The sequence below is a fragment of the Myotis daubentonii genome, chromosome 4 (assembly GCF_963259705.1).
Source record: "Myotis daubentonii chromosome 4, mMyoDau2.1, whole genome shotgun sequence".
In the NCBI taxonomy this organism is placed as follows: domain Eukaryota; kingdom Metazoa; phylum Chordata; class Mammalia; order Chiroptera; family Vespertilionidae; genus Myotis; species Myotis daubentonii.
Genome location: NC_081843.1, coordinates 8,949,676 through 8,967,338, shown reverse-complemented (window position 1 = coordinate 8,967,338; position 17,663 = coordinate 8,949,676). Strand labels below are relative to the sequence as shown.

At 57.6% G+C, this 17,663-nt stretch overlaps 1 protein-coding gene across 6 annotated transcripts in view; it reads right to left on the bottom strand.

The window, feature by feature from the left end:
* Positions 1-1,229: 1,229 nt before the first annotated feature.
* LOC132232694 (interleukin-4 receptor subunit alpha-like) overlaps positions 1,230-17,663 on the bottom strand; it is a 38,341-nt gene continuing 21,907 nt past the window's right edge. For 4 of the 6 annotated variants that reach the window (XM_059692154.1, XM_059692153.1, XM_059692155.1 and 1 more), the window contains 7 exons: positions 16,415-16,566; positions 15,156-15,307; positions 13,544-13,700; positions 10,827-10,926; positions 8,993-9,071; positions 6,680-6,729; positions 1,230-5,888 (listed from right to left, as the gene is read on the bottom strand). In XM_059692154.1, the coding sequence (XP_059548137.1) occupies positions 4,346-5,888; positions 6,680-6,729; positions 8,993-9,071; positions 10,827-10,926; positions 13,544-13,700; positions 15,156-15,307; positions 16,415-16,566 (2,233 nt within the window). In that variant the 3' untranslated portion in view covers positions 1,230-4,345. The remainder of the gene's footprint in view (positions 5,889-6,679; positions 6,730-8,992; positions 9,072-10,826; positions 10,927-13,543; positions 13,701-15,155; positions 15,308-16,414; positions 16,567-17,663) is intronic. The other 2 variants (XR_009452468.1, XR_009452466.1) reach the window with 2 other exon arrangements.

Sequence of the window (17,663 nt, the reverse complement as noted above, 5' to 3'; positions counted from 1 at the left end):
CGGGGGGCGGGGGGGCGGCAGAATCTGGGGGCTCCCCTGTCAGGCTTAACCAACGGCAGTGGCAGCGGAAGTGGGAGCCCGCAGAGACTCACAGGGAAGTTCAGAGAAAGCCTGGAGCAGTGGCCAGGGCGGAGAATTCTAGATTTCTCAGCTGTTTGTACCTTTAATTCTTGTCACCTGTGCCCCAGCCAGGCTGGAGTAAATCCGAGACGTGGCGAAGACCACGGTATGGAGACTATCTTCGAGAAAACTCCCGACGCAGGTTTTATTATCCTTTCTGCTTACAAATGAGAAAACGAAGGCACGGGCAGGATAAAGGGGACACAGAAAGCAGAGGAGGGGTCTAGGGCTTTACGCCCCAAAGAGCCTCGGGGTGTCCTGCCTAATTTGGAGACCAGGGCTTGGGAGGCCAAGGACCAGATTTCAAAGGGGTTTTTTAAAAGTCTTTTGTCAAAGAAACTCCAAGAGCTATTCCTCTGTGCAAATAACTCATTGCTGGTGGGAGTGCCTTTATTCCCGGGCGAGGGTACCAGCAATGAGGACGCTAACCAGCGCTGCTGTCAGGGGAACCTCAGTCCTCCACTTCCGCAAGGCGAGAGGGGGCCCTATTGGAGGACTTCCAGGGGCTCCCCCCTCTCATTGGCTCCTGTTTGTGGGCGGGTTACCTTTTGGGATTGGGGAGATGAAAGAGAGAAGGGTGTCTATGGGGCCATGTTTCTCAGGGGGTGGGGCTAATGCTCATTTAAGCCAAACATAAATTCCTCACTCCAGCCCCCATTGTGCCCGGCCTTCCCCCCACCACTGTCCCTGGCTCACTGCTGTGGCTGGTCTTTCTGTGAACACGCCAAACTCCCGTGCCTCAGGGCCTTTGTGCCTGCTCTACGCTCTGCTCAGGTTGCTCTTCACCTAGTCCAGTGGTCGGCAAACTGCGGCTTGCGAGCCACATGCGGCTCTTTGGCCCCTTGAGTGTGGCCACGAAGTTTCAATCGCACTGTACGTGCGTGCCCGCACGTGGTATTTTGTGGGAGAGCCACACGCAAGGGGCTGCAGTTTGCCGACCACTGATCTAGTCCATCCTGACTTCTAGTCACCGAGGGCTCAACTCAGGTCACCTCCTTAAAGGCCTCCCTTTAGCCCCCCGTGTCTCAGACCCTGTTTTCTGCAGAGCACCGTCAACTGTCAACCGATGGTTGTTGGCACCATTTCAACAGCAACAGGAGCCCCCAGTGTCGGGTGTGGTGAAGAAGGAGACTTTATTCAGTGCACACCGCTCAGTTATGATACAGCACGGCTGTGGAAACAGCATAACTGTGAGGCAGCCCCGGAGCCAGGCCCCTCCCCGGCTGGACAGCTCTGCTCTGCTCCTTGATGCTCTGCTCCCTGGGGTGCTGGCCGGCTCCACTTTGCTCCAGTCTGCTCTGGCCTGTGCTGGTCTGCTCCTCTCCACTCCAGTGAGTGAGGCATCTTCAGCGTCTCAGCTCAGCCAGGGAGACTCAGTCCTCAGAGGAAAGGCAGAGCGCCTTCTCAGAGCTGGCTTTATATGGACGGAAGTTTCTGCCCTTAGTCCCTGATTGGTCTGTTCTCATGCAAATGAGGACTCAAAGTTTGATTGGCCCAAAAAAGGCACTGTCCTGATTGGTCAGGATAGAGCTGTGTGGAGCTGCCCAGCTCCAATTGGGTGGGGAAAAGCTCAGTCCTATTGGTTGAAATGGGATTCCAGGGCTCACATGGCAGCAGCACAGTGCAGGCAGGCAGGCAGGCAGGCAGTCCAATGCAGGCTTCTCCTTGAAGTTTACATGAGAGCTCCCTGTGAAGAAACTGCTGCTAGGTTCTGTTATTTTTTTTTTTAATTTGAGTCCAGTTAGCCACTAGGAGCCCTTCTTAGTAGGTGTCTTTCTCAGGTGCACAGCACCCATCAGTGTTGGCAATTTTTCCTTTTGTTTCATGTCTGTCTTTCCCCCACTAACTGTAAGATCCAGGAGGTAAACAACCTCATCTCATTGTTTCCTCAGCACCCAGCACAGTACCTGGCATAGTAGGTGCTCAGTTAATACGGGCGGGGTGTGGGCTTTCCTGCTGCCTGCTTTTCTGCTCTGCTTCCTCTGTCCCGGGTTAAGCTGGAGAAGGGGGTTGGGGAAGCAAGGACAGTGGCCTTTCTCCAGCTTCCCTGAGCCTGGGAGGATGGGTTTACATGCAGGGAAGAGACGGGAGGTGTCTCTATCTAATTCTCCATCCCAGACCCCCCCCCCCCCCCAGCTGTTATTTCTGTCACATCAGCCCCAGCTGACAACCTGGGTCTCTTGCTTACAAGATCCCGAGGAGAGAACAGTGACTCCTGCCTCCATTCTGTTGCACTTCAACCCAACTGCCCCTCCACCACTCACACAAATGTATTTCCTCTGCTGCTTAATGTTTAAATTGGGTTTTCTGAGACGATGCTCAAAGTGGATTAGAGCTGACAGTTGAATAGGTGCCATGCTGCACATGAGATGGCATCCCCTGGGGCTGGAGCTCTGCAGCCAGGCCTGGCTCCAGGACTACCTCGCTGTGGGCCTGCTTCCCAACTGTAAAACTGGGATGACTGGACCTGCCTACTAGGGCTAACACAGTGGATATACAGCACTTGGCATGTTGCTTGGCACTAAATAGCTATCTTTAATTCTTATATTTTGTTATGAAGGCTCCTGAAGGCAAAGTCCAGAGGGCTAGTTCAGGCTCTGCCATTCACTGCTGACCTTAGCAAGTCCCTTTTCCTCCCTGAAGCTGTGTCCCCACTTTTAAACTGGGTGTCTGGGGGTGGAGGGTGGGGTGACTCTGGCAGCTAGAGCAATAGTTTTGGGCTCAGTACAAAGAAGACACTTAAAAAAAAAACAAACAAAAAAAACCAAGGAGACACTTTGACGAACATCAGGCGGCATGTAAGGTAGTGAGCTCCCCGTCACCTCTAGTGCACTGTGTAGAATGCCAGAGCAGGAAGGAACCTCCAACAGCCAAGCCTCTCATTTTGAAAGAGACACAGAGTAACACAGACCTAGGAGCTTACAATCCCCTGCCTGCCCGCCTGAGGCCCCGTCCATCACACCACCTGCTGGATGTCCAGAACAGTCACCTAGACCAGTGATGGTGAACCTTTTGAGCCCGGCGTGTCAGCATTTTGAAAAACCCTAACTTAACTCTGGTGCTGTGTCACATATAGAAATTTTTTGATATTTGCAACCATAGTAAAACAAAGACTTATATTTTTGATATTTATTTTATATATTTAAATGCCATTTAACAAAGAAAAATCAACCAAAAAAATGAGTTCGCGTGTCAGAGGTTCGCCATCACTGACCTAGAGAGCCTGGGTGAGACATGCCTGGGGTCAGCTATGGGCCTGCTGCCATTCAAAAGTAAAAAAAAAAAAGAGCTAAAGAGCTAAAGAACCTTTACTTATATGAAACTCCACCCCCTCCTGTTCCAGCCTCCTCAGCAAATACAAATATTAGGTTTAAACAATCTTTGGGACGCACACACACACATTACTCAGCATGCGGTCCGGGCCAGTGTGCAGGCGAAAGGTGCTTGGTGTCGGTGTCTGGAACACCTGGCTCAGCCGGATCTCAGGGCGAAGCTCTCCCTCTGGTCTCTGTGGCTGCCAGCCACGGTGTCTGCGAGGCACAGACCGGCCCAAGGTAGCTGGGTGTGTTTATTCTGGGGACCCCACGCCTACCAGGGCCCCCAGCAAACTGTCAGTGTGTGGGAATCACCGTTTTTCGTGTGCTGCTGGCACCCCCGCTTGACTAAGCGCCCTCCACAGCACAGATCCTGCTCCTGTCCGCCTAATGGGGCTGTTGAATGGACAGCACCTCTGGGCTGATGACCACGCCTCCGGGACCGGGCTTTCCCCTCCGTCCCCCAAAACTCCCAATGCGTCCCTGCTGCTTCGTTAGTTTCCAGGCTCGGCGTCCAGTCCAGTGACATGGCAGCAGCTAGTCCCGGGGCCGGGCAAGACGTGGGCAACCGAGTGACCAGGTGGACAAGCAGGCTTTGGGCGGCGTGACAGGGGCAGTGCGCGGGGAAGCGTGGACCGATCAAGAGGCCAACAGCTCGCTCACAAGCCCAGGTGCCGGAGGCTCCGGGGCCCTGCAGGTGTCTCTGTGGGCCCCGCTCCCGCGCCTCCGGCCGCGGCACACACTGAGCGCTGTCAGTGTTGAGGACAGGGTCCAGCCTCTGTGGCCCGGGGCCCGACAGCCTCACTTCTCACGGCTTCTCTGAGTCTTGGCCACGCCAGCCTGGCTGCCCTCCGGGGGGTTGGGGGGTTTCACAGGCAGGGCCGAGGCACACACAGCAACGGGGCGCATACCTAGGACGCACTCATGCCTGTGGGCCCCGTGGAGAGCATGGCCACCATTTGGGGGGCCTGGCTTGAGCTCTGAGCATGGCTGGGGTCCGGCTGGAAGAACAGGGGGGCCTTGCCCTTCTCCGAGACACCCAAGGGTGCCAGGGAGGCCGGAGGGAGGCTGGCCTCCAGCAGAACCCCGCCTGGCAGGGGGCTCCCCAGGGGCTCGGAGCTGCCTCCACAGCGGCAGCCACAGCAGCGGGCGGCCACGCCGTGGGCCTTGCCTCGCTCCTCCTGGCCGTGACATTGCTTCAGGTGGCCACACAGGTGGCAGGTGAGGGCCGAGTAGACGATGCCGCTGCCCAGGTCGTCCCCGAGGGGGGCCGTGGCCTGCTCCAGGGCGAGCAGGTGCTTCTGGCTGTCCTTTCCCTGTGCCACTGGCTCCAGACCCGGGCACTCCGGGGAGCCGCTGGGGAGGAGCGAGTTCTGAGGGCTGGGAGGTGGCCCCATATCCAGCCCAAAGGTGAACAGGGGGACAGGGGGAGGCACCCCAGGGCTGCCAGGAGTGAGGCCCTGGAAGGGCCTGTAGCCCCCCTCCCCGCCGCTGGCCTCCACCCCAGGTGGCGCTGGGCACACGGCACCGCTGGCCAGCAGGCTGGAGAGGGCCTTGTACCCGGCTTCTCCGGGAGGGCCGCCCGCCTCGCCGCCCTGGGCGCAGCCCTGCCTCACCGCCTGCGCGAACTGCCGGTAGCCCCCGGGGGCTGAGGCGGGGGAGGCCGCCCTGTGCTGGAGGACACTCCACCGGAGGCCCTGCTCCCAGGTTTCTGGCTCAGGCTGGAGCGCAGCGGGTGGCTCAGAGCCCCGGGGAGCAGAGAGGACGTTGGGGTCCCCGTCCTCCCGGCGTTCGGCCAGCTGCGGGTCTGAGTCCAGCTCTCCTGGACCCGAGGGCGGGCGCAGCAAGCTGCTGAAGCTGCGGTACGCAGGGTTGTCGGTGATGGTGGCTGCGGGCAGCTCTGCGACAGCCGGGCAGGCCGGGCTCTGCGTCCGAGTGGCTGGGGGCGGCTCTGGGTCAGAAGGCTGCCCCCTGCCCCGAAGTGAGGCCTCCTGAGGCGCCTCACCTGGGAACTCAGCCCAAGGCACCTGAGCACCCACACCTGCTGAAGGAGGAAGAAGGCAGGGCTCCCCCACGCCTGGCGGGCAAAAGCCCTCCTCCATGCCCCCGAGGAGGTCCAGGAGCAGGCTCTCCGTCAGCCGGGCCGCGATGCCCGCCCTGCCCTCCTGGAAGCTGCCGCCGCTGCTCTCAGGCAAGGGGCAGAAGCTCCCTCCATCTTCCTCCACCGGCTCCTCCTCCTCACTCTGCACCGGGGCCTCGAGCAGCTCCACGCACTTCACCACACTGATGCTCTCCGGCCAGAGGACCGTGCTGCTGACCTCCACAGGGTGCCAGGCTGGTTTCCCAGGGCCCTGGACAGGCCTGCTCCTGGCCGCCTGGGAGGAACCGTCACCCCTTTCCACGCCAGGCTCCAGTAAGCAGGGCAGGAGCTTCGTCAGACACGTCTTCCAGTATCTGCAAGAGCAAAGTGTGGTCAGGGCTCAGTGTCTCCACTTAAAAACTCCTATTCATCCCTCAAAACCCAGCTGGAAGCCACCCTGGACTGATGCCTACCTATTGCAGGCATGCCTCCTGGCTTTACAATCACTGCCTCTCCGTCTCCCCCATGCCCGCCCTGGGAGCTCCCGGAAGGCAGGGGCCCTGCCTGCCTTTGGGATGTCTGGAGCTCAGCACATAACCTGGGACCCACTACAAGCTCAGACTATTGAATAAATCAAAGTCTTTGTCAGATGATAGGATTTAAAACACATATCAACACACAGCATAAGGAATGCCCTCTCAGGATGGCTGCAGGTCCAGGGCTCCCAGCTGTGCCAGGTCTAAACTTTAGCTACTGCCCTGTGGGAGGCCCAGAGGCCCTGAGGGGGCGCTAGGAGGCTAAAGTGATGGTGGCATCCTCAGGGTTTGGGATAGTGGTGCTTGCCAACCAGTACGCAATTACGTCAGCACTTTAACAACAGGCACAGCTGCCCGGGTACTTGACTCTACAGCCTCGCTCAGGCCAGAGTGCACCCCAAGGGGCTCAGCACCTGCCTGACCCACCAGGGAAATTCAGGGGCCCAGCCAGCAGCCACCTTCCCAGGCTGCTCCTCCTCCTGCTATGCCTCGAAGGAACAGTGCTGAATGCCAAGGAAGGGAAGGCAGCATGGAGGGGTGAGGGACCCCACTCTCAAGATGGGGCCCACCACGCCAATCCCCCCGCCTTCCAAATCCACACAGGCCATGACCGAAGTTCATATACATACGGGCACTTGTCTGGTTCCTGGCCCCCGGACCTCTTCCCCCGTGGTGGCACCTGAAACAGAGAGACAGTCAATGAACAGGGCGGAGAGGCCTCCCGCTAGCCTGGCCACAGCGAGCTCCGTGTTCGCCGTGGGAGGACTGTAGGCCCTGACGTCACCCGGGTCGGAGGTCAGACCAGTCCACTGCCGCTCCCGGAGCCTCAGCCCCTGGGAATGAGTGAGGCCGCCCTAATATTAAGTTGCTGTGGCTGAAGGCAAAAATGGCCACTGTCACCTGCAGCTCCTCCACCCCTTGGACCTGGCCTGGCCCTGGACTTGCTCTGGGCAACAGAAGGTGGTATAAGTGACACCGTGCCAACGGCCCAGCCCGCGGGAGGATGAGACGCACGGCTGAGTCACTCCATTGCGCAGGTGAGAGTCAGACAACTGCCGCACCTATGCGTGAAGCCGCTGGGGGTGAGCCAGCCCAGAGAGCTGCCCTGCCCTGCCCAGCCCAGACCCCCGACCCGACCCCCCTGCTGAGCGCCCTGCAGAAGCAAGAGCTACAGATATGGCTTGTTTCAACCAAGTTTCGAGATAATTCGCTACACAGCAAAAGCTGACTGATACAGGGACGACACTGACTCTGTGCAGGACCCTGTGACACACACCTTACATGTACTGTCCCGGTGAATTCCAACCATTATATAAACACTACGACAACCCACACGAGAAAACCGAGGCTCAGAGAAGTTAAGCCACTCGCTCACACCCAGTCCACTCTGCAGGTGAGTCGCAGAGCCGGGGTTCAAAGTCAGCACCACCGACTCCAGAGCCTGCCTGAGGGTCGCTGGAGACCTGAAGGCCCTGCACCCCCTGCCTCCTTCCTGGAGAACCCCGATGAGCTCAGGCAACCCACACACGGCCATCGCTCAGGGCTGGCCACCCGGCCGGCCCACAGAATCCCCACTCCTTGCAGGTGAAGGTTTAGGAAAGAGCACGTGATGCCACTCAGGCCAACGAGAAAGGAGGAGATTTGCTGGCGCTTTGGTGGCTGCTGGGGTCCAACCCCAGCAGGTCCAGGGGTCCCCAAAGGTGTGGACGGAGTCAGCGAAGAAGGAATGACACGGAGACAGTTGATCAGCAGCCTAGCCAGGATCTCTAGCCAAGTTCTGGTCAGGATCTCCAGTGAAGTTCTGGTTAGGATCTCCAGCCAGGTTCTGTGTCCATGTTCTCTTGCTAGGTTCTCCAGGTTCTCCAGCCAGGTTCTGTCACCAGGTTCTAGTCAGGTTCTCTTGCCATGTTCTATCCAGGTTCTGTAGCCAGGTTCTGTCTCTAGGTTCTTCCGCCAGGCTCTCTAGCTAGGTTCTGTCTCTAGGTTCTGTGGCCAGTTTCTGTTCAGGATCTTTTGCCATGTTCTCTCGATAGGTTCTGTCTCTAGGTTCTGTGGCCAGTTTCTGTCCAGGATCTTTTGCCATGTTCTCTCGCTAGGTTCTGTCTCTAGGTTCTGTCTCCAGTTTCTGTCCAGGATCTTTTGCCATGTTCTCTCCAGTGAAGTTCTTCTGTCTCTAGGTTCTGTGTAGGTTCTGTGTCTAGGTTCTGTGTAGGTTTTGTGTAGGTTCTGTCTCCTGTTGTCTTGTTACATCTGTATTTATACCAGTTGATTCCAATCCTATCAATCTCTATTCCAAAGGTTAGGGCGTTTCTTATCTCCATTCCAGGGAGTAAAGATTATGTAGCTTAAGCATGATTGTTCGTAGTTAAAGTGATTAATTTACCCGCCTGGCACTTAGTTAAGGGGTTTTATTCCCTCCCTAACTTCAGGGGAAAATCCCTACCTGGGGAAACAACCTTTCTCAGAGAGGTGACCTTGGTTAAAACACATAGTGCCAAGAAGGTGAGCAAACATATTAAGAACAGTATGCCATATATGCCAGGTCCCTTGAAACAGTAAGGATGGACCGGCTCCCGGCAGGTGGCAGTTTCCTGCTCGTAAGAGGAACACACAGGAGCCGTGTCCCCCTCTCCCTGGCCTCTTGGCCTCCTGCCCTGGTACAGGTACCTCCCCAGGAGGTGACATGCAGATGACCTCAGAGGCCATCTCCTCCCAAGGGAGGGAACCCACCCAAGGCTGAAAAGGTGGCTCTGAAAGCCGAGGGGAGGGGTAGCCTCTGGGCCCCCGATGACCACACTGGGCTGCAGAACCGACCAGCGCTGAGACCTTCCTGACGGCTCAGGTGCCAATCCAAAAGCCAGTGCGTATCTTTAACATCCCAGACGCCTGAATCCCAGCTCCCGATAGGAGCATCCACAGCATCCGGACCAGCCCTCTCCTACCTGAGGCTTGTGGATGACAACAGCCACGAGGGAGCTGTGGGCCGGGCTGGGGATTTGGTCCCACCATTCCTTCTTAATCCTGAAAAAGGAAAGGAAAACACGTTGGTCTCTCTTCCCATAAAAATGATCATATGGCCAGTACTTCCTAGGGGTCAGGACCAGGTTGATTGGTTTTGGATGTCTCACCCTAAGCCCATGGAACAGGTCCTACTGCCAACCCCATTCACAGATGAGCACACTGAGGCTCACAGGGCTGAAGGGACAGCTGGCAGCAGAAGAGCCGGTTGGTGCCCCAGCGTTCTGCTCCCAACTCGCTGCCTCTGTCCTCAGTGGAACAAGTCCAGGGAAGTAGGAGGGACTCAAGCTGCAAAGAATTCGGGGTGTGCCCATCAGCAGTCCCCCAGGGAGCAGCTCAGAGTCAGGCCAGGGGAGGCCTGAGAAGCTGAGGAGACCCTGGGGGAAATAGGTTCCTCCTCTCCCCTGGTCGGCCTGGAGCCATGGAGTGTCAGCTCTGAGGGAAGGCCCTCAGATTGCCCCTGGATCGGCCTCCACTGACTCCACTCAGCCAGTCAGCATGTCCGTACTGAGCACCTACTATGTACCACTCACTGTGCCAGGCCTCGGGGACACAACAGTGAACAAGACAGACAAAAGCCCAGCCCTCACGTAGCTGACCTTCTAGAAGAGGAGACAGACAGAAATAACGATAGGACATTAATTATGGCATCAAGTACCATGAGAGAAAATAGAGAAGATAAAAGAATAGAGAGGAATGGAGGGAGTGATCCAGGAAGGCCTCCCTGAGGAGGTGGCCTCTGAGGGGCGACTGAGGTGGAAGAGGAGCGAGTCATGGCGATGCCAGGGGAAAGGGCTTTTTCCAGGTAGGGGCACAGCGAGTGCAAAGGCTCGGAGGGAACTTGCTTGGTGCGTTCGAAGAACAGCAAGAAGGCTGGAGTGCTGGACACAGTGAGTGGGGCTGGGAGGACAGGCGATGGGGAAACTGAGGCGCAGAGAAGGGGAAAGCCCAGCCCACAGTGACTAGGAGGTGTTGGTGACAAGACACGGAGAGGAAAGCTTACAATCCTTGCACACTTACTGTGTGCCCAGCAGAGTGTGGGACACTCGCTCAGTCACTCCTCGGCCATCACTAATCCTCACATAGTGCGGTAAGACTCATTAGTCCCATTTCAGAGATGGGAGGACTGAGGCTCTGAGACACCCTGTTTCCTGGGAACCAGGCTCCTTCTACCTCCACCCCACTGTGATCCAAGACTTTCTCAGGACTCTTGGGACTGACAAAATACATTCTCACTATCTCTCAGCCTGCAAAGGAAGAGCCAGTCACACAGCTACCAGCGCCAGGGCAGAACCCGAGCCCCGGTCTCCCGACTCTGTCAGGGCAATCGGCTAGAATTCCGTGGCCTATGGTCACCTGCCCCTAACTGTCTGGACCATACCCCGGGCAGGATCCGCCTCCCTTTCCCAAGGGAAGGCCCTTCCCAGCCCCACGCTGGCCAGCTCCCTCCCCCAGGCAGGCCTCAGCTCAAATATCCCCTCCTCCCACCGGACACAGCGCCCGGGACACCTGTGCCCTGCGCCTGTTGTTTCCCTCAGCGCTTGGGCTGCTGTGGAAAGCGCCGTGGCTGTTGCAGACCTGACAGCTGTCTCCCACAAGGAGCACAGAGTCCTGCGGGTTTTGTTTCAGCTGTTGCCTCAGTGCCTCGCACGCAGTAGCTGCTCAATAAACATTTATGGTTAAAGGAGGACTGCAAGCTGACAGATGAGCGGAGGGACTCCTGCCCACTCCCACCCAGGGGGCCGGCCCAGGACTCACTTGAGGATGCTGAAGTAGCAGGACAGGCAGACGACCATGATGACGATGCAGGAGATGCCGACGGCAAGTGGGAGGTGCTGCTCCCAGGGCAACTCGTAGTCTGGAGGTGGGAGGGGAGCCGTGAGCCTGCATTGTGCTAAGTACAGCCTGGTCCCCATTTCCCAGGGCTGGAGACAGGAGCTTCAGGACAGTGTGTCCCAGACCCCGCATGATCGGGCCACCCCTAAGCCCTCCCGCCTTAGCCCCTGCTGCCCTCCCCTTGCACCCTGAGACCTCGCCACACGGGCCCCCTGGCTGCACCCTGCTCCTCCACGCTCAGTGCCAGCTCAGGATCTTGCACTTGCTGCTCTTCCTGAAGCACAGAGGTCAAGGGCAGTGACTCTGGCCCTGGACGACCTGAGTTCAAAGCCTGGCTCTGTCGTATCCTCACTGGTGGCCCGGGACACGTCCCTCACACTCTCAGTGCCTCGGTTTCCTCACCGGCACAATGGGGTTAACAACAGTGCTCATCTCACGGGGAGATGTGAGGGTCACGCGACTCACTACCCACTGCACTCAGAGCAGTGCCTGCAGGCCCACAGCTGTTATCACCTTCGCACAGCGGGCTCCTTCTTCTCGTCCCTTCACCCTCGCCAGCTCCAAAAACGCCCCCCACGCGCTCTCTACCGTTGCCCCTCTCATCACTCCGTCCCCTTTCCCAGAGACCAACAGCCCTCTGGGTCTAGATCGATCTGATTTCCTCTTTTCTGTATGTTTATTTTCTGTCCCCCCTCCCCCGAGTGCCAGTTCCAGAAGGCAGGGATTTTGGTCTGCTTTGTTCACCACTGATTTCCCAGTGTCTAGCATAGGGCCACGCATAGTAGGAGCTCAGTAAATAGATGTGGCCATAATGAACGTGTCCAGCACACTGTACATGTTCCATGCAAGCCATTTCTCTCCCTTTTCCTTCCCTTCCCTTCCCTTCCCTTCCCTGCCCTTCCCTTCCCTTCCCTTCCCCAGGCCAATGAGAGAATCAAATCAATTCAACAAAACTTTCCCGAGGACTTCCTGTGTGCCTGGCCCCATTCTGGGCACTGGAGACACAGGCACAGGGTAGATACTACCCACAGAGCTCACAGCCCAGGTGGAGACAGGTGGGTGAAGAGACACACACAGAACAGGTGAGCGATGGAGAGGGACGTGTGGTGGGTGGGGCAGGAGTACCTGCCAAGCCCCACTGTCCCCAGCACTTGGAAGAACCCTTCTTTCAGTGTGTTCACCTCTCCCCCCTCCCCCCAGTGCAGACAATGCCTGAGGCAGCCTCCCCTCCCCTACCTCCCCTCTTCTTTGCCTAGTGGCAATGTGCCCACCCTGAGGTTCGGGCCAATCACGATCATCCTAGTCCCCTTTCCAGACATTTGAGTTCCCAGCACTCACTGCAGTTGAGAGAGGCCATGTGACAGTCTGCTAGGGAAGCTCCTGGGAGGATTTTTTGCTTCCTGATAAAAGAGAGATGTGGGAGTGCATTCGCTCGTGGCACTCTTTCATTCCCTTTGTCCTGGGGGCCTGAGGATGTGTGCAGCAGCCAACTTGGGGCCATGAGGTGGCAAATTTAAGGATAAAATATTGCCATGCTAAGGATGACAGAGGAAAAGAAGGCAAGGCTCTGGGGCGACATCACTGAGCTGCTGTATGAACCTGGGAATGTGAGCTAATTCAACATTTCTATTACAAAAGCCATGTGATAAAGTTGCAAAGAGTTGTTTTGGGGATGCAGCTACAAGTGAAGGACTGCATTTCCCAGGATCCCTTGCAGCTACGTGTGGCCAAGTGGCCAGTTTCACCAACAGAACTTGAGAGGGAGTCATGTGTCACTTCCAGGCTAAGGCTTTTAAGAAGCAGGGGTGGTCTCCCTGCTCTCCTTCCCCTTTGGTTGGCTGCAGACAATGGCAGGGCCCTTAGAGATCCTTAACTTGGGGTCCACAGACCTCCAACAAGGTTGCAGACAGAATTCAGAGCTCTGGGACTTGGATGGGAAAGAAACGACATTTTATTTTCACTCACTTCCGACACCTCGCATTTCCTCCCATTAGGAACGGAGGGAGCAGACCACGGTGAGAGCATCACCAGTCACTCAGCTGCCGACAGAGACCACAGCTGTTCTCCTACACATTGCGGCTGCCAGATCACAAAATGTCACCTATCTCATCCGCTTTCCAATGACAGCATTTACAGAACTGCCCTCGCTCCTGGTTCTAATGTGTTAACAGAGGAGCATATATTCCCAGATAACAAGTATATTTAAGATATTTTTTATAATTGCATAAAATCAGTTCCCCTGTAATCCTGTTACTTTATTTATACCTTTAAGAACATTATTTGAATGGGTCCTCAGGCCTCCCTGACCGCCAAAGGGTCCATGACACAAAAGGTCAATCATCTCTGTCCTGAGAGATGGAGCCGCGGGAGGAAGACCGCCCACAGACCGGCACAGCTCACGTCGGACTGTTACACAGCAAGAAGCACGTTTCCACGTGTGAACGCTCGGACCGCGTGGGCGCCTGTTACTGCAGCCTCGGCCGCCCGCCCCGGCCAGGGCGCCATGCCCGTCGTTCCTCTGTTACCTGCCGTGGCGGCGTCCTCGGACCGAGACCCAGATGCTCGGCCAGGGCCAGTGTCTGGGCACAGCGTGAGGTGGGGGGGATTCTAACCGCTCAGCACTCACCACGGATACTCACCGTGAAGCCACTGGACGCGGGGGCTCCACTCGCTCCACAGGCTGTTGTAGTCCGGAGCCCAGGCCCGCACCCGCGCGCTGTAGCGGGCCCCGGGCCTCAGGGTGCTGGCTGGGAGGCGGAGGGTGTGCTCCATGTAGGTCACATTGCTGACGAGGACCTGGGGAGGGAAGGAAGACATCACTGCACAGCTGGGGGCCGCGGGACCACTCGCACTCGGGCTGTTGTCCGTGGCTGACCCCACAGTGAGTAAGAGCCAGCAGCCTGGTGTTCGGTCATTCCTCCAGCCCAGGCATTGTTTGGCACCTCCATAGCTGTGACCGGACTCGAGGGAGAGGGGTCAGGAAACCGGCCCCCAATACCCCCACTGACCAGCCCTCTGACATGACTGGGGCGAGTCGATGAACCTTTCTGAGTGCTAGTTTCCTCATCTGTAAGTTGAGGGCAAGGGTCCCTACTGTCACTTCCGGGCTGTGTGACCTTAGGTTAGTGACAGAACCTCTCTGGTCCTCGATGTCCTCTTCTGCAATGAGGATAATAAAAGTGCCTGCCTCCCAGGGTGGCTGTGAGGAGTAAATGGGTTGATGCAGGGACGCACTTAGGACAGGGCCTGGCACGCAGGGAGCGTGATGATCTTTCCGAAGCACAGAGTCAGGGAGCCCCTCGCTCCCTCATGGGCTCTCTAGAGCCTCGCGGTCCAGCCCAGTCACATGGCTCCAATCTCAGCCCCGCCTACCAGGCCAGTCACATGGCCCCAAATCTCAGCCCCACCAGTCAGCCCAGTCACATGGCCCTGAACCTCAGCCCCGCCCACCCAACCCCCACTGGGAAGAGACTTCCAGCATCTGTAGCTAAGTGGACAAGGTAAGATGAGATTAGTAGGTGTTGTCTGCTGCTTGTTGTGTAAAAAAAAATGGTGTTGGACAGACTGAGGGCCCCAGGATCGCCCCCTTGTATCTTGCCCTCGTGCGGTCCCTCCTCTTGAGTGTGGGCAGGACTGTGACTTGTTTCTCACCGACAGGACATACAAAGGTGATGGGTGTGTGGGACCGCACGCCGTGATTACATCATTCTGACTCCCAGGACGCCCTCTCTCCCCCTGGCTGGCTGGGGGAAGGCCACGAGGGAAGAAGGGAGGGTGGCCTCCTGCCAAGGGCCAGCAAGGACCTGAGGCCCTCGGCCCAACAGCCCACGGCACACGGATGCTGCCAACATCACAGGAGCCGGGGAGCCATCCCTCCCTGTGAGCCTCAGGCGAGACCGCAGCCCTGGCCACGCCTGCCTTGACCAGTCAGCGTCGGGAGGGAGACCATGCTGAGTGAGGGTCTCGCGGTGGGACTCGGTCATCTGAGAGTGTTCCCGAAATCTCAGTGTCCCTCCCGGCCCCTGGGACACCCAGCTGTCCCAGAGCCTCCTTTACCGGGAGGAGCAGGGCCCACAAATCACGTCCCCTCTCTGCACGCTGGGCACCAGGAAGGGGTGGAGGGACAGAAGCCGGGACTCTAGGTCCCGGGGCTGCTGTCAGCCGGGCTCCTCTCTGTCCCCCACCCTGGGGCGGGATCTCCGCTCCCCGAGTCCCAGGAGCTGGTGCAGAACCCCCACAGCGCCCACTCACCTCCGTGGGGTCGTCTTCATTGGAAATGTTGACCAGGTAGAAGAGTTCAGAGTGCAGGAGACTCTCAGGTGGGTACGGGTCGCTCCAGGTCAGTTGCCACGTGTGGGAGTCGGTGACGTTAACCGTGAGGTTTCCGGGGGCCCTGGGTTTCACTGGGGAGAAGCGGGGCCTGGTGAGGGCGTGTGGGCCCTCGGAACCCGGGCCATTGAGGTTCTCCGTCAACACCACCTCCGCACACATTTGTAAGGCACCACGCAGACTCACAGTCATAACAGTTGCAATCCTAGCACTCACTCTAGCGTCGCTCCACTTCTACCTGGAGCCACAGGGAACCCGAAACGGAACCCAAACTTCAGTGTTTGCACTTTCGTCCTTCATACTTTGTCTATATTTTGATTCATGTGTTTAAACTTAGTCTCTTTTTAAGCAATCGTATCAGTGAGATCACAAGTATATAAGATGCATTAAAGTCAACATACACGTGTGAGAATTATTTTAACTCACGGGTTTGTTCATGGGTCAGTTCACCACCAGCAGGTGAGCAGGCCCCGCAGGAACTGCTGATGGAGCGGCGGAGGCTGCGAGAGACTGCCTGTCCTGCTCAGTAGCTGGGTGACCGAGGCGAAGCGGGCTGCTTGCCTTCCCACTACTACAGTTGATTCAATTGCAAAACGGGGATAGGAACTCTCTTTTGGAAACGAGGCTCAGAGAGGTAATGTGACTTGCCCAAGGCCACACAGCAATAAATGGTGTTTTAAACTCCAGTCACTACCCCCAGCCAGCTCCTGGGGAATGCCTGCAGGGGCCCCGGGCAGCAGTATAAAGTCAGCCTTCCATGTAGACCAAGCATGTCAAACTCAAAGGCTAACACGGGCCAAACAAACGAGGCATGCAGCCCGTGGCTGCGAGTTTGACATGCTTGGTCCGGACTGTGTGAAGCAGCAGCAGCTGAGCAGTCGAGGGAGGGTGGAGGACGGTTCCCAGCTCAGTTTCTGGTCCGCAGCAAGCACGCCTTCCACCAAGCAGCCTGCTCAACACCCAGTCAGGGCACTCACATTCGGGGGGTTGAGATGTCTGAGCTGAAGGGGCCTGGTGCTGCTGAGCCCAACCCCATTTCAAAGAGGGGAGGACTAAGGCCCAGACAGGGCAAGAACCCCATGGAGTTTAAGGAAAGGCTGCTTGGGCCCCTCCCCCAGTTGGAGCCTGCCTGGCCCACCCAGGGCCGGGGCTTAGAGCCCCGCCCGCCCCGCCCCACTCACCATGCTCGCTGGGCCGGAAGGAGTCACTCCACAGCCACTGCTCCCCAGCCCACAGGTCCAGCTGGTAGGTGTCCCCGCTGACTATGCTGTCCACCAGCATGTCGCACCGGCACACGGCGCCCTCTCCATTCACAGGGACACACGTGTGGTTTCTGCGGACACGGGCTGTGTTAGGCTGGTCGTGCACGTATGGGTGTCCCCCGTATGTGCCTTAAGGAACCACATGCTCTTTCAGTTCCTGGTCACCTGCCTCAAGGACCAGGTCAGGGGACTGCGAAGCAGAGCGGCCAGCGTGGGCTAGGACTGCCTTCCCTGCTGCCACAGCCTCTCACCACACCCCTCGGTCCCAGGCCTCAGCTCATTCCCGAAGGCCAGTGAAAGTGAAGACCGTGGCATTGAAGAATCTGTAACAGCACGTGCGTGTGCTAGCATTCCTCGGGGCGCAGCCTCTCCCGTGCAGGGCACTGCGGCACACGCCCTGCCACCACACGTCATCCTAACGTGCTGCCCCAAACAGCCAACCTGTGTCTCGTCCAGGGGGCGGCACACATTTTCTGTAAAGGGCCAGACTCTGAGAGCCAGACAATTTCTGTCCCCACTACACACCCTGCCGGTCAAGCACAGAAGCAGCCATAGGCAACACGTGAACGAATGGGCGTGGCCATGTGCCAACTTACAAAACAGGTGGTGGCCCAGTGTGGCCCAGGGTTCCATCTCCGGTCTAAGCCGATGTACTGCGCACGGGGCACAGGGCGCCCACCTTAGCGCATCGTGGAACACCACCTGTCATGCACCCACATGCTGCGCCGCGGGGCCTGACTGCGAGCCTGTGTACCTGACTGTGTCCTGGGCACCCCGTGATGGCTCCCCGTGTACAGGGACTGTCCCAGTGAATCATGGGAACATGCCCCTCACGTTCCATGCTGAACTCCACACTGCGCCCCAACAATGGTCATGCCCGTGGTCTCTGAGTGTGGTCTGGGGACCCACAGGTCAAACCATCTGCCACTTAACTCTCTCTCTCACACACGTACCAAGGAGTTTTCTAGAGGTCATGTGGCGTGTTGTGGTGTCATGGCTCTGGTGGCTTGTGTGCTGATGTGTTTAAATGTCCTGGTGTAATTCCTAAGAGGGTAAAGAGCGATCGCCATAGGCCACCTGCACAAACGCTTCTGCGGTCCTCGCTAATCTTAAGCGTGCTAGAGTCCTGAGACTAAGTGCTTGAGAACCGCTGGTCTGGTCCAGTATT